The sequence below is a fragment of the Schistocerca gregaria genome, chromosome 8 (assembly GCF_023897955.1).
Source record: "Schistocerca gregaria isolate iqSchGreg1 chromosome 8, iqSchGreg1.2, whole genome shotgun sequence".
Lineage (NCBI taxonomy): Eukaryota > Metazoa > Arthropoda > Insecta > Orthoptera > Acrididae > Schistocerca > Schistocerca gregaria.
In genome coordinates this window covers 462045278-462062685 of record NC_064927.1, presented here as the reverse complement: position 1 = coordinate 462062685, position 17408 = coordinate 462045278, and the positions used below count along the sequence as shown (strand labels likewise).

Below are 17408 nucleotides of genomic sequence, written 5' to 3'. Positions count from 1 at the left end.
GCGAATGCACATATTCATTACATTGAGCAGCGTTTGTAGCTTGGAATATAAACATGGTAAGCAATTAACAAATGTTACCCTGTCATGAGAAAATTAAAATGGTTTTCCTTTCAGTGGTTTATTTGTTATTTCTCTTCTGTATGTCCTATAAATGTTTTCATCAAGTTTTATGCTCCTATGGTCATTCATTTGTCGCGGATACCCTCTCCAGTAGCAAAAGTTTGATTGTAACCACCGTGTATACAGGACAGACAGGAAGAACATTTTTGGCTAGATACAAGGAACATAAAGATGCATTCATGTTAAGTAATTATGACAAATCAGCTTTTGAAAATCATGTAAACAAAACAGGCTGCTCCCTTAAGGGAGTAGAACACGACACTGAAATCTTGAAAGTAGAAAAGAAAGGGGTGAAACAAGACTCACTGGAAGAACTAGATTGCTATTCATGAATAGAACCATCACTGTACGCTGAAATTGCAAGTGAAAGACAACAGGTAGAAGTATTTTAATTATAAATGTGCGACACCTGTTTGATGAAATATCTAGAGGTAGATGACCATAGACTTGAAATGAGAAAAAGTAGATGACCAATAGAACACAACAGATGCACTTGTGCAGAAATACCTTGACATTCTTGGAGCTCATAGCAGATCAGCTGAACGTGTCCTGGCAATATATGCAGTTTGGGATGGAATGGCTGCTGACGGAAGACAATACTTGTAATGTAAGATGAGGACTCACAGTCAAAGTATTTATATTTTGTTTACTGAACACCACTGTTGTGTTGGTAGACTTTTTGTGTTAACCTCAGAAGTTAAGTTTCTGAGAACATTCTTTTTCAAAATGCATTGTTGAGCTGTATGTAGAACGGAAGTATGAGTGAATGCCCCCAGTTATTACCATAAAAATACAACAACCGTAACCTCACATCTGTAGTGGTTAACATTAAATAGAAGATTAATTTTTCAGGGAAGAAAACTCACCTTGTGAAAAGGATTCCACTGGATCATGCCTGATAATTTCTTACTTTCTTGTTATATATTTGATTAAACCATAGCATTTTGTAAGTAGCTCGCATGTATAACCCATTTTCATGCCTTTGCTTAGATCTGTTGTAATTATTATTATTATTATTATTATTATTATTATTATTATTATTGATTTGCTTGTCTTAGGGAGGTCATAGATTAAGTTTTTGCAGAAATTCTTTAGTTTCGTGAAATGTAGTATAGACCAAATGCTTTGTGTGTGCAGAGAGAACGTAATTAGCACATTTTATGGAAACCTTCCACAGTCTTTCAATTACATAAATGGCAAGTGCAGGGTGTTCCATTTATCTGATGACCTCCTGCCCAGGGTGTTGCAGGCCGGCCACAAAAGCAATGCCTGCCAGCCGAATGGGTCTCATGAGATCACACTATGCCCCCCGCCCTTTTTTATATAGCCTGAAGGCTGCACAGACATACGCACCTTGTTGGCAAGTGTCATCCGAGCAGTGGAACAGGCATCACAAGTGTAATAGTGAAGTTTGTAAATGCAACAGTGACGAGCGAATTATTTAATTCCACAACGAGTGTTTATTTACAATTCGTATGTGCTTACAGAGTCCGCTCGTACTGTTCAGAGGTTGTTTGAACAGAAGTTTCCAGGTGTTCATGTTCAGAGTCTTGATGCAGATAAATTTCATGAAATGAGAAGTGTTCAAACAAGAACCGTAAATGACGATGTACAGTGCTCACAGAAGCTCGTCTCGAAGACATTGCTTACCAACTATAAAATTCCCCTAAAAAGTTTCTTAGCCGTCTTTCACAGCAAACACAAATATCGTTCACTTCTGTACAAAGAGGTCCTAAGCTGCTTGGGCCAAGGCCCTGTAAAGTATCACAAAACTATCGACACTGGAGAGCAGAGAGACCTGACGTGCTTCATGAGGAACTTATTCATGATCAGAAGATTGGGGTATGGTGCTCAGTTAGTGGTGGTAGAATAATAGTCTCTCTCTCTCTCTCTCTCTCTCTCTCTTTTACAGGTGCAAAACATTTTGTGACTATTTTTAATGAACTGCATGAAAGAAAATGAGGTTTCACATTTTTTTTTTAACAGGATTCGGCAAGGGCTCATATGGCCATTGTTTCTTTGCAGGCAGTTCATGATGTGGTCAATGAAAGAGTGATTAGTAACAATATGTGGCCCACTAGAAGTCCTGATTTACCTCCCTGTGATTTTTATTTGTGAGATTCTCTTAAGGACAAAGTGCACACCACATATACTCACATGATAGAGGAAATCAAGGATAAGATCCATGAATCAATTAATTCAATATCTCGTAGAGAACTGCAGTTGGGGAAAATACTGGAAGGCAGTTCCAGCATCACCTTCTGTGACACAGCTGAGTACAAAATTTATTCGCATACATTTTATGTGGTCATGTCGTACCGCAGCAGTAGACAGGTGACGCAGCATCTGATCGGCAGGCAATGGAGCGCTCACTACCCGGCATCTACTGTGCCACACAGGCGGCCATCAGGTAAATGAAAGACACTGTATAATAGGAAATGTAGATGGAAAGTAACTACACTGTGGGAAATGAAATTTTGTTTTCTGAATTGCAAACTGTCTTAATAATATCTTGGTGCATTGTAAAGGCAAATTACAGCTTTTCATGGGGTATACTTCTCCTAAGAGACAGTAAATTTGCTCATAGAATTCATGCTGGCTACTGAATTAACTTGTAATACACTTTCACAGCCTTGCAGAAAGCAATAGTGGCACTAGCAAAGTAATAATTTCCATTACCAGGTTATAAGGGTCTGTACAAGAAAAGAACAGGGGCCCGAGTGGATGGTGTTGCCCTGTGGTACCGCTCATCGCTTTTTCGTGTGGATGTTTGGAGTGCTGTTGAGTTCAACATTCCTGGGGAACCTTACCTGGATCGTGACAATGTTGCTATAGTAGCCAGATTGGTTCCTACGATACCAGGTTGGCAGCATTTGGCAGTCGTAGTAGCCACCACTCACCTGCTGTACAACACTCGCCGCCATGACATAAAACTGGCTCAGACCCAGTTGCTGTTAACTGAGTGTGAGTCGCTGGCGTATCGCTCAGACGCCGCCAGGTGAGAGGCTGTGGGTATTGGTTACTCTCTAGAGTTCTTTGCAGCTTTTGTAATTTAGTCTGTAGGTTATGAGACAGATCTGTTCTTAGCAAACCAATATTACTGTACAAATATAATTGAAGCAGTTTGGGGGGAAAAATACATGCAGCTCTGAACTGCTATAAGTTCGTATTTTAATATTTCATTATCTCATGTCCAGTACTTATTTCTCATTCCAATCATTTGAGAAGCCATGTCATAAACATTTTCCCCATTGTCATAATACAGAATTCCTTTTTTGTATGTAAATTGTAGGTTTCTTTGTCCTATGCTGCTAAAGGTTCAAAATGCTGGGATTATTGCTAAAAGTAATCAATTAGTTATTGAGGTGAATAAAAACAAAATGTATGGTGCATAGGAGGGCTGCTTAACTTGCATCAGTGAACGGGCATATGAATCATTTATGCCAACAGACATTTTAATGTTACTAAAGACACTTGAAACATATGTTGTCCTAAAGTGCTCATTTATGAACGTATGAACTCGCAAGAACTCTACCAGGCAGAGAATAGGGGAAGGTTTTTAAATTGTGCAAACAGCATCGCAGGTCTCTTTGGCAGTGGAAACACTATACAATTGATATCAGAGGAAGTAGGAAATAAATGTAAAATACCAGGTGCTATCCAAAATTTTCGGGACTGTTGAAAACCTTATCTTTGGACTAATGCTCACCATCATCCTCGAAGTAGTTCTCATCCGCACGTACACACTGATCCCAGCACTTCTGCCACTGGCCTGTTCTTTGAGGGTGTTTATCACTGCCAGCGATGCTTCTTGAATCCTCTCTAGAATGTCGAACGACGACCTTTCAACTTGAGTTACAGTTTTTCAAATAGCACAAAGTTGCAAGGTGCCAAACCTGGCGAGTACGGTGGGTGGGGTACAACCGACGTGTTGTTTTTCCCCGATAAGTTCCTGGTGAGCTAGGACGTGTGACAGGGTTCGTCATGATGCAGCAGCCAGTTTCCTTGACGCCAAAGTTTGGACCGTCGTCACCGCACGTTTTCACGGAGCTGTCACAAAATGTCACAGTAGTATGCGGAATTCACTGTTTGGTTGGATGGGATGTGCACAATTACCTTGGCATCAAAGAAAACCATGATCATGCTCCTCACTTTTCTCTTCACCTGTTTCACTTTTTTGGGTATTGGAGTGCCCAGGCTCTTCCACTCAAATACATGCATACGGCTCATGCTCTGTCCCCCAAACACTTCTTGAATCATTGCAAGGGTCTCTGTAGCACTTTTCCTAAGATGTGCATAGAATTTGATACACACGCACTGTTCTGTTCGCGGATCCTTCGTAAAATCGCCACACACCAAACACAGAGTATTACAGAAATCACTGTGGATACGCAACACGTTCTCCCGGGTGAATGCCACTCCTCACACTGACTCATCAGATATGGAGCTGTCGCCACCTAGTGGTGCAAAGATCTACTACTCCTACTCTCCAGATGGCAGCACCAGTCCCGAAAATTTTGGATTCCACCTCGTACAATATGCAACAGTCGCATACACTGATGGGCCAAAACATTGACACCTACTTACTTGTTTATCCATCTTTGGAACAAAATACTTCACTGATTGTGCATATCGAGGATCCGACAAATTGTTGGTAGGCTTGTGGAGGTATGTGGGATTAGATGTCCGTGGACAGGCCACGTAATTCATGTAAATAATGGGTTGCTGATTTGTATGCAGGGTAATGGTGCTTGATGGTGAGCCACATGGGTTTCCATAGGATGTACATCAGGCGAATTTTGCCCACCAAGACATCAACATGAGTTCACCATAATGCTCCTCAAACCACTGGAGCACAGTTCTGATTCCAAGACATGGACAGTTGTACTGTTGAAAGATGACATCACCATCAAGGAAGACACCAAGGATGAAACAATTCAGGTGGTTTGCAGCTGTCAGTGTGTCCTGGTTTACTACCACAGGTGCCATGGAAGTGGAGGAGAATGTCTTCCATAGCATAAGACTGCTCCATGGCACACTGCACGTTTTGAGCCGCTATTCACCTCGATGGTGGTGTTTGTCGAGGTCACCATCAACCCTGTGTAGCAAAAATGTGATTCACCGAAGGGCTGACACGTTTTCATTGATCAACAGTCGAAGCCTTTTTGTCCTTTGCTCACTGCAGTCATCATTGATGATGTCATTGGGTCAGCATGTGGACAAGTAGAGATGGTCTGCTGTGGAACTCAATGTTCAACAGTGTAAGATGAATGGTGTGTTCCAAAACACTTGTGCATACACCAGCATTGTGCTCTTCCAGCATAGATGCCACAAATCAACATCAAGTTTCACAGACCACACAAGCCTCTGAACCTCACATTCTGTGAAGAGTCGAACCATTTAGCACTTAGTGGTAGTTTCACTGACCCCCTACCTCTGTCTGTAGATGCTGACAACAGTAGCATGTGAAATTTTGATCAACTTCGCTGTTTTCAAGGTACTCGTTCACAGGTTCTGCATAATAATAATCTGCCCTTAGTCAGAGTTGCTTATCTCAGTGGATTTTCACATTTGCAGCCCATATCTTCTCTAGGGTGCTCCCTGCCTGTGTCTGCTCCACTTACATACTTTACTTACCACATCGCATGCAGTGACATAAAGTTTTGACTTGTCAGTGTATGTGTACTAAGAGTGTCTTTGAGAAGTAAGACTCAAAAATGTATATGGTATCTAGAATAACTCCAAATTTGTCATTACTTGCTACTGCAATATAAAATTAGTTAAACCAAATCCAGTGTAAGTTGCAGTAAGCGATTTCATAACTTGCAAAGACTAACTGTAGATGAATTAAGAAAATTTTAAGCAGTGACCTGTCATCGCGTCATGAAAATGACTACATTTACGTTAGGTTCTCAGAAAATTATTCAGGAAAAATACCTTTTGAAAGAAACATTTGCCTCTTTTACATTGGCTGCTTACTAACTTGATGCAGTGAGAAGTGTCACTGAGCAGGTGTAATTTTTCATTCTAGTTTTTATTAAAAGTTGCTTAGTTTATGTAAATTGCTCCACACCACAGATAAAGCAGTTACTGCAAACACACTGAAACATTACATACTTTCAGAATCATTTGAAAACTTTTATGATGTCACATCATACAAGGAAATAAAATTTAATTCATTTTTGTTGTCTTTGACTATCCCTTTCCTCGTGAACTGTGACCCAGCAAAGGCCCGACAAGTAAATAGAAAACCTGAAAGACCAAAGCTGGTTGCTGGCCAGTGCTGCCAGATTTCTGTCACATAAACTTTGGACATAACTTAGCAAGCCCTGATAAAGTTGACTAAAATTTTATATTTGTTAGAGAGCGGAAATCTTTGATTACTTACATGGGTCACAATGATGATACAATCCCTTCAGAGAGAGGAGGAGGAGGGTGGGTTGCTTGTTGAGGCAAAATAATTGATAGGGTGCATTGTCTGTGGCATCTGCAACACTACGATTATGTTAGGCACATCAAGACAGATGGTGTTCTTTTTGGATGGACATTCCTTTCTTCAGGGGCTTGTGGGGTCAAATATGAAACTTTGTTTGTAAAACATTTTCAGTAAAAAGAGTGTACTGCTGGTAAAAATTAACACTCATCAAATCAAATGAGATTGCAAAGACAGTCCTCCTCTATCAAAGACAGAATGATTGTAAGTAACATGACATAGTTGTGTCAGAAATGTATTTGATATGATAAAGAAAGGGGGGGTGGGAGGTGGATGGCTAAGAGAAGTTGTCCCCCTTATATACTCAAAAAGCTTTGAACGGGATAGCGAGTTACCTCCCAGGGATGCCGAGATTCTTTCTTTGTTGTTTGCAGGTAGGTGATACTGACGCGTGAAAATTACTGGGAAAGTAGCCCTACCTGCAGCCTCATCCCGGTGTTTATCCTGAAAAACTATCCATCCATTGCTTTTGGGAAATAGATTTAATGTGGTGGCAGCTGTCTACATAGAAGAGAAATATGCTGTGACTGGGCCAGATCTTTCATGAGAGTAGCATCAAAAGAAAAAATAAGTACAACAGATCTGTTTTCGAGCGTGATTGGGGGGGGGGGGGGGGGGGCGGACACCAATGGCACTATGGATGGCCCACTTGATGGCACTGCATTAAGTCAAATTGCTAGAAACTGCATTTTTAAAAAAATTACTACCCCCATATTTTATTTCATATTCGTTTAGTACGTAAACAAATATGAATGTTTATTTGGAACATTTGTTCTGTTTCGTGATAGATGGCGCTGTAATATTCCAACACTTGTAATACGGCCCACCCATTTAGATGAACAGTTGGTAACAGTGTGGTTTTGTAAATTAAAACACAAAAAGTAGTTATGTTTGGATTTTATTTGTTTTGTTCCTATGTGATGCATTTTCTTTTGTGGCCTTATCATGCTCTTACTGTATAAGCAACTGTAATAAAATCATTAATGTAATGTTGTTGTTGTTGTTGTTGTTGTTGTTGTGGTCTTCAGTCCTGAAACTGGTTTGATGCAGCTCTCCATGCTACTCTATCCTGTGCAAGCTTCTTCATCTCCCAGTACCTACTGCAACCTACATCCTTCTGAATCTGATTAGTGTAGTCATCTCTTGGTCTCCCTCTACGATTTTTACCCTCCACGCTGCCCTCCAATACTAAATTGGTGATCCCTTGATGCCTTAGAACACGTCCTACCAACCGATCCCTTCTTCTGGTCAAGTTGTGCCACAAACTTCTCTTCTCTCCAATCCAATTCAATACTTCCTCATTAGTTATGTGATCTACCCATCTAATCTTCAGCATTCTTCTGTAGCACCACATTTCGAAAGCTTCTATTCTCTTCTTGTCCAAACTATTTATCGTCCATGATCCACTTTGATACATGGCTACACTCCATACAAATCCTTTCAGAAATGACTTCCTGACACTTAAATCTATACTCGATGTTAACAAACTTCTCTTCTTCAGAAACGCTTTTATTGCCATTGCCAGTCTACATTTTATATCCTCTCTACTTCGACCATCATCAGTTATTTTGCTCCCCAAATAGCAAAACTCCTTTACTACTTTAAGTGTCTCACTTCCTAATCTAATTCCCTCAGCATCGCCCGACTTAATTCGACTACATTCCATTATCCTCGTTTTAATTTTGTTGATGGTCATCTTATATCCTCCTTTCAAGACACTATCCATTCCGTTCAGCTGCTCTTCCAAGTCCTTTGCTGTCTCTGACAGAATTACGATGTCATCGGCGAACCTCAAAGTTTTTATTTCTTCTCCATGGATTTTAATACCTACTCTGAATTTTTCTTCTGTTTCCTACACTGCTTGCTCAATATACAGATTGAATAACATTGGGGATAGACTACAGCCCTGTCTCACTCCCTTCCCCACCACTGCTTCCCTTTCATGTCCCTCGACTCTTATAACTGCCATCTGGTTTCTGTACATATTGAAAATAGCCTTTCGCTCCCTGTATTTTACCCCTGCCTCCTTCAGAATTTGAAAGAGAGTATTCCAGTCAACATTGTCAAAAGCTTTCTCCAAGTCTACAAATGCTAGAAATGTAGGTTTGCCCTTCTTTACTCTAGCTTCTAAGATAAGTCGTAGGGTCAGTATTGCCTCACGTGTTCCAACATTTCTACGGAATCCAAACTGATCTACCCCGAGGTCGGCTTCTACTAGTTTTTCCATTCGTCTGTAAAGAACTCGCGTTAGTATTTTGCAGCTGTGACTTATTAAACTGATTGTTCGGTAATTTTCACATCTGTCAACACCTGCTTTCTTTGGGATTGGAATTATTATATTCTTCTTGAAGTCTGAGGGTATTTCGCCTGTCTCATACATCTTGCTCACCAGATGGTAGAGTTTTGTCAGGACTGGCTCTCACAAGGCCGTCAGTATTTCCAATGGAATGTTGTCTACTCCGGGGGCCTTGTTTCGACTCAGGTCTTTCAGTGCTCTGTCAAACTCTTCACGCAGTATCGTATCTCCCATTTCGTTTTCATCTACATCCTCTTCCATTTCCATAATATTGTCCTCAAGTACATCGCCCCTGTATAGACCCTGTATATACTCCTTCCACTTCTCTGCTTTCCCTTCTTTGGTTAGAACTGGATTTCCATTTGAGCTCTTAATATTCATACAAGTGGTCCTCTTTTCTCCAAAGGTCTCTTTAATTTTCCTGTAGGCAGTATCTATCTTACCTCTAGTGAGATAAGCCTCTACATCCTTACATTTGTCCTCTAGCCATGCCTGCTTAGCAATTTTGCACTTCCTGTCGATCTCATTTTTGAGACGTTTGTATTCCTTTTTGCCTGCTTCATTTACTGCATTTTTATATTTTCTCCTTTCATCAATTAAATTCAATATTTCTTCTGTTACCCAAGGATTTCTACTAGCCCTAGTCTTTTTACCTACTTGATCCTCTGCTGCCTTCACTACTTCATCCCTCAAAGTACCCATTCTTCTTCTATTGTATTTCTTTCCCCCATTCCTGTCAATTGCTCCCTTATGCTCTCCTTGAAACTCCGTACAACCTCTGGTTCTTTTAGTTTATCCACGTCCCATCTCCTTAAATTCCCACCTTTTTGCAGTTTCTTTAGTTTTAATCTACAGGTAATAGATTGTGGTCAGAGTCCACATCTGCCCCTGGAAATGTCTTACAACTTAAAACCTGGTTCCTAAATCTCTGTCGTACCATTATATAATCTATCTGAAACCTGCCAGTATCTCCAGGCTTCTTCCATGTATACAGCCTTCTTTTGTGATTCTTGAACCAAGTGTTAGCTATGATTAAGTTGTGCTCTGTGCAAAATTCTACCAGGCGGCCTCCTCTTTCATTTCTTTGCCCCAGTCCATATTCACCTACTATGTTTCCTTCTCTCCCTTTTCCTACTACCGAATTCCAGTCACCCATGACTTTTAAATTTTCGTCACCCTTCACTATCTGAATAATTTCTTTTATTTGATCATACATTTCTTCAATTTCTTCGTCATCTGCAGAGCTATTTGGCATATAAACTTGGACTACTGTAGTAGGTGTGGGCTTCGTATCTATCTTGGCCACAATAATGCGTTCACTATGTTGTTTGTAGTAGCTTACCCGCATTCCTATTTTCCTATTCATTATTAAACCTACTCCTGCATTACCCCTATTTGATTTTGTGTTTGTAACCCTGTAGTCACCTGACCAGAAGTCTTGTTCCTCCTGCCACCGAACTTCACTAATTCCCACTATATCTAACTTTAACCTATCCATTTCCCTTTTTAAATTTTCTAACCTATCTGCCTGATTAAGGGATCTGACATTCCACGCTCCGACCCATAGAACGCCAGTTTTCTTTCTCCTGATAACGACATCCTCTTGAGTAGTCCCTGCCCGGAGATCCAAATGAGGGACTATTTTACCTCCGGAATATTTTACCCAAGAGGATGCCATCATCATTTAATCATACAGTAAAGCTGCATGCCCTCGGGAAAAATTACGGCTGTAGTTTCCCCTTGCTTTCTGCCGTTCGCAGTACCAGCACAGCAAGGCCATTTTGGTTAGTTTTACAAGTCCAGATCATCCAGACTGTTGCCCCTGCAACTACTAAAAAGGCTGCTGTCCCTCTTCAGGAACCACACGTTTGTCTGGCCTCTCAACAGAGACCCCTCCGTTGTGGTTGCACCTACGGTACGGCTATCTGTATCGCTGAGGCACGCAAGCCTCCCCACCAGCAGCAAGGTCCATGGATCATGGGGGGGATTAATGTAATAAATGCTCAAAATTATGCCCTTCAGCTTTAGTGCATTTGGCAATACGTGTAACAAAATTCCTCTCAACAGCGAGTAGATCGCACCTGCATTGACAGTGCGCTTTTTCAGGCATTGTTGGTGGATCACAATAACAAATATCTTTCAGTTTTACCAAAGAAGGAAGTTGGAGATGTAAGGTGTGGTGAACATGCAGGCCCATGGTATGGTGCTTCTACGACAAGTCCACTTGTCATTACATATTCTATTTCATACCACTTCAATTGCACACGTGCTATGTGCCAGGCATCCATTATATTGAAAGTACATCACCGTTCTGTCACTAAGTGAAACATCTTTTACTAGAATCGGTAAAATATTAATTAAGAAACCAGCATACATTGCACCATTTAGATTGCCATCGATAAAATAAGGTCCAATTAGATGTCCTACCATAATTCCACACCATACATTAACCTGCCAGGGTCACTAGTGTTCCACGTGTCACAGCCATCGTGGATTTACCGTTGCCCAGCAGTGCATACTGTGCTGGTTTATGTTACCTCTGTTTGTGAATGATGCTTCGTCACAAAATAAAACTCTTGGAAAAAAAAGAAAAGCCTGTTATCGTCTCATAATTTGTCTGGTGCGCAGTGGCAAAAATTTACACAGCGTTCAAAATCATCGCCATGCAATTCCTGGTGCATAGAAATATGGTAAGGATGAAATGTATGATGATGCAGAATTCTCAAAACTGATGTTTTTGGAATATCTGATTCCTGGTTAATTTGTCTGCTACTGATGTGCAGATTCCTGCTTAATTTGTCTGCTACTGATGTGCAGATTAGCCTCAACTGCAGCTAAAACACTTATTTTGGCATCTTCCATTTGTTACAGTTCTTTGTTGTGTCTTCTTTGGCTGAACTTTCTGGTTTCTCTAAATACATTAACTATCCAAGAAAGGTCTGGACACTTGGACGCTGTCTATCAGGATAACAATACACAGCACAAGCTTGTTGGGCATTCTGGTCAAAATAGTCATAAATAAACACCATATCTACCTTTTCTGTGACTGTTAACCATTCCATTTTAACAAGATTATGTCTTCCGCGTAATTATTATGACTGGATAAATGTACTATCATACCTAATTTAAGTAACAAATTGCACACAGTGCTATTGGGTGCGTTGCTACATTTGTGAGAATACTATAGCGCCATCCATCACACAGTGAAGCAAATCTTCCAAATCAAACATTCCTATTTATTTATGTACTATACGAATATGTAATAAGAAATGGGGGTACCTATTTTAAAAAAAGTGCAGTTTCTGTCAATTTGACCTATGGCAGCACCATCTAGTGGGCCATCCATAGCACCATCTGTTTTACCCCATCACGCTCGAACAGATTTGTTCTTCGTATTTTTTCATTTGGTGCTAATTTTTTGAGATATTTGGCCCGGTCACTATCAGTGGACCATCCTGTATATATTTTGGAACAAACTTTTCAAAAACAAGTATCTTTATCAAGTCCTTCACAGCAGTTGTTTATGTCCTCACAGCTGACATTCAGAGCCCATGTTGCCATAGCTGTGTAGACTTACAGAGAAGTTGCTTGTATGTCAGAAAAACTCATGTAATACCTTGACATACAGTAGAATCTTGTGAATATAGATTTCAATTTACAGTTCCGTAATGTGGAAAGAATCCACTTGCCACATTGACATTACGCAAGAACAGTTTATAAGATTTAATGTGCTCCAGCAACTAGAAATCAAGTGAGTAGACCCTTTTGTAAGACCAAAATCTAGCCTGATGAAAAATGTTCTAAGTTGACAATCTTTTTCGAGGCAGAGGGCAGACTAGCACAGTGGTGGTTTCCTTGTCCCACCACCACTCAGTTCTGGCTAACAAAGGTACAGCTTTCGTTGGGTGGAGAGGATGGGAGATGGAACATCCTTCTCAACTCACTAGTGACTGCTTTCGCCCCAAGCAAAATAAGATACATCCGACAAACTGAATCACTTGTAGCATTCCTATTTGCATTTCTGCTAGAGATTTATAATTGATTAACATTTGGGGATGTTTTTGTGTGTGAAGCTCAGAGAAAAGTCTCACCCTAGTCTGCAAAATAAAGGCACAGATTAACAACATGGCTCAGTCAGCTGTAGGCACTAAACAATCTTATAAAACACTTCATTTCAGATGGAGTAATAACTTAACAATGCTCCAAAACCCCATATTCCTACAAATTTCTATAACCTACAACTTATCAAAATATTGATACTAAAGGCTTAGAATGAAGATTAGTTAATCCAAACAAGTTTTGCTGTATTTAGTGAAATCATTTATTTCAGAATATCTGGATCAAATCAAAAGATATTTATAAATGGGCTCTGTGAGTTCTTGCTGTATAGTTAGTGCACGGTACTGTTGAATTACAGGTCTCTAACACCATTTTCCAGTGGCCTGAAACACCAAAAAATGCTATCTCCAAAAGTGTATGTTTAATTTTGGATAAACTTTCCAAAACATATGTTAGTCTAAAATGAGTGCACAACAGGCTGTGGCATTACTGTGGCACTGTCAGTGCAGGTGGCTGGCAGAGCCGTCGGTATTGTGTCTAAAACTGCTGGCAGCTGGGAGAAAGCTGTACTTGATCTCCACAGTCTCATGTGGACAGAGATTATGAAATGGCACCCAACTAGCTCAAATTACTGCTGCACTGTAGATGATTATCTGGCCATGAAGTAACACCTTCAGAGAGGGAACACACATGGATCTGTCAGCTTACAGTAAAACTCAACTGATTATGTTATTACCCAGGCAAAATATATTTGGAAAGAGTAAATGGAATCCACATAACTGTCCCTTTATTTTAACATTTGCCTCCTCAGTTCTGCCTTATGGTACAAAGACGGAGATAATTCATTTCAAGCTATATTGACCCACACATACAAAATTATTCAACATACCAGAAATAGTCACACTACACTTTTTCAGAAATATGATACTTGAGGGAAATGTGGCTGGCAAGCACACTAAACAGACATGAAGGGTTTCAGAATATGTTAATTTGTCAGGACAGCATCCATCTTGGGAGCAGAGATTGTCATGTTTATGAGACGAAGAAGAAAATCCATGTATTGTATAGAGAGTTAAGAAACACTTTAAGTCTGTTCACCTCCCCAAGTTCATTATGACATTTGTGTCAGCCTTGAAAAACTAATAGTAAAATCAGTGGTTTCTCATGGACACCAATAATGGATGCTTCTAAGAACATGTGCTCTTGCAGATACTAATGTAAACCACACCTGTACTGGCTACAAAAAGTGGTGCTCCTTAAAGAGTAGTGCTAACATTTTAAAAATAATCAAATAGTTCTATAGTTTGAAACACCAAAAGAAATATCCATCTGTTCAGCTCAGGCATATAAGAAAAGAGTGCAAAGAAACACATTAGACCACACACTCTCAGTATTATCTGATGAAGGGAATATAATGTTCACATTTATATCCATCCACATCATGTTGTTGTGTTGTTGTGGTCTTCAGTCCAGAGACTGATCTGATGCAGCTCTCCATGCTACTGTATCCTGAGCAAGCTTCTTCATGTCACAGTACCTACTACAACCTACATCCTTCTGAATCTGCTTAGAGTATTGACCTCTTGGTCTCCCTCTAAGATTTTTACCCTCCACACTGCCCCCCCCCCCTCCCAATTACTAAATTGGTGATCCCTTGATGCCTCAGAACTTGTCCTATCAACTGATCCCTTCTTTTAGTCAAGTTCTGCCACAAATTTTTCTTCAGCCCAATTCTATTCAATACCTCATCATTAGTTATGTGGTCTACACATCTAATCTTCATCATTCTTCTGTAGCACCACATTTCGAAAGTTTCTGTTCTCTTCTTGTCTAAACTCTTTATTGTCCCTGTTTCAATTCCATACATGGCTACACTCCACACACATCCTTTCAGAAATAATTTCCTGGCATTTAAATCTATACTTGATGTTAACAAATTTCTCTTCTTTAGAAACACTTTCCTCGCCATTGCTAGTCTACATTTTATATATCGCCTCTACTTCGACAATCATCCGTTATTTTGCTCCCCAAATATCAAAACTCATTTACTACTTTAATTGTCTCATTTCTTAATCTAACTCCCTCAGCATCACCTGATTTAATTTGACTACATTCCATTATCCTCATTTTGCTTTTGTTGATGTTCATCTTATATCTTCCTTTCAAGACACTGTCCATTGCATTCAACTGCTATTCCAGGTCCATTGCTGCCTCTGACAGAATTACAATGTCACTGGCGAACGTAAAAGTTTTTATTTCTTCTCCATGGATTTTAATACCTACTCTGAACTTTTCTTTTGTTTCCTTTACTGCTTGCTCAATATACAGATTGACTAACATCGGGGATAAGCTACAACCCTATATCACTCCCTTCCCACCCAAGGCTTCCCTTTCATGCCCCTTGACTGTCATAACTGCCATCTGGTTTCTGTACAAATTGTATATAGCCTTTCGCTCCCTGTATTTTTAACCTGCCACCTTCACAATTTGAAGAAGAGTATTCCAGTCAATATTGTCAAAAGCTTTCTCTAAGTCTACAAATGCTAGAAACGTAGGTTTGCCTTTCCTTAATGTACCTTCTAAGATAAGTTGCAGGGCCAGTATTGCCTCACGTGTCCCAACATTTCTACGGAATCCAAACTGATCTTCCCAGTGGTCGGCTTCTACCAGTTTTCTCATTTGTCTGTAACGTATTCGTGTTAGTATTTTTCAGCCATGACTTAATAAACTGATATTTTGGTAATTTTCATATCTGTCAACACCTGCTTTCATTGGGATTGGAATTATAATTATTCTATTCTTCTTGAAGTCCGAGTGTATTTCACCTGTCTCATACATCGTGTTCACCAGATGGTGGAGTTTTGTCAGGACTGGCTCTCCCAAGGACATCAGTAGTTCTGAAGGAATGCTGTCTACTCTTGGGGCCTTGCGTCACCTTAGATCTTTCAGTGATCTGTCAAACTCTTCACACAGTATCATATCTCCCATTTCATCTTCATCTACATGCTCTTCCATTTCCGTAATACTGCCCTCAAGTACATTGCCCTTATATATAACCCTTATATATAACCTCCTTCCACCTTTCTGTTTTCCCTTCTTTGCTTAGAATTGGGTTTCCATCTGAGTTCTTGGTATTCATACAAGTGGTTCTTTTTTCTCCAAAGATCTCTTTATATTTCCTTTAGGCAGTATCTATCTTACTCCTAGTGATATGTGCCTCTACATCCGTACTTTTGTCCTCTAGCCACCCCTACTTAGCCATTTTGCACTTCCTGTTGATCTCATTTTTGAGACGTTTGTATTCATCTTTGCCTGCTTCAGTTACTGAATTTATATATTTTCTCCTTTCATCAATTAAATTCTATATTTCTTCCGTTACCCAAGGATTACTACTAACCTTCGTCTTCTTACCTACTTGATGCTCTGCTGTCTTTACTATTTCATCTCTCAAAGCTACCCATTCTTCTTCTACTGTATTTCTTTTCCCTGTTCCTGTCAATCGTTCCCTAATGATCTCCCTGAAACACTCTACAACCTCTGGTTCTATCAGTTTATCCAAGTCCCATATCTTCAAATTCCTACCTTTTTTGCAGTTTCTTCAGTTTTAATCTACAGTTCATAACCAATAGATCATGGCCAGAGTCCACATCTGCCCCTGGAAATGTCTTACAATTTAAAACCTGTTTCCTAAATCTCTGTGTTACCATTACATAATCTATCTGAAACCTTCCAGTATCTCCAGGCCTCTTCCATGTATGCCACCTTTTTTCATGATTCTTGAACCAAGTGTTAGCTATGATTAAGTTATGCTTTGTACATAATTCTACCAGGCAGTTTCCTCTTTCATTCCTTGCCCCCATTCCATATTCAGCTACTAAGTTTCCTTCTCTTCCTTTTCCTACTATCGAATTCGAGTCACCCATGACTATTGAATTTTCTTTTCCCTTCACTATCTGAATAATTTCTTTTATCTCATCATACATTTCATCAGTCTCTTCATCATCTGCGGAGCTAGTTGGCATATAAACTTGTACTACTGTAGTAGGTGTGGGCTTCGTGTCTGTCTTGGCCAGCTTCAGTAAAGATTGTTCATGCTTTTTTCCTCCATATTACAGATTAAGTTACAGAGTTTTTCCTGACTAGAGAAACCAATAAGTATGGAAAAGAGGTTTTAATTTATAGTATAATGAAAGCAAACAATTGCTTCACATTGAACTAATTATTATTGTTTTCCCTTGCATAGCTCTTACAGGGAAGAAATCAGAATTTTCTGAAACACTAGCAGTAACATTGTTTTTTTTTCTTTTCTTTTTAACATTGACAGACTTATGTAACCTACTAAATGTTTACATGACAATTAAACAAACAATGGAAAATCCGGGATGGAATGTAACAATATTATGAAAGTGATAGTAGCTACTCACCATACAGCAGAGATGC

At 39.7% G+C, this 17408-nt stretch overlaps 1 protein-coding gene across 3 annotated transcripts in view; it reads left to right on the top strand.

Annotated features, from left to right (window-relative positions):
* Positions 1-17408, top strand: part of LOC126284395 (protein angel homolog 2-like) — a 168095-nt gene that overhangs the window by 85237 nt on the left and 65450 nt on the right. For all 3 annotated transcript variants that reach the window (XM_049983292.1, XM_049983294.1, XM_049983293.1), the window contains one exon: positions 2803-3118. In XM_049983292.1, the coding sequence (XP_049839249.1) occupies positions 2803-3118 (316 nt within the window). The remainder of the gene's footprint in view (positions 1-2802; positions 3119-17408) is intronic.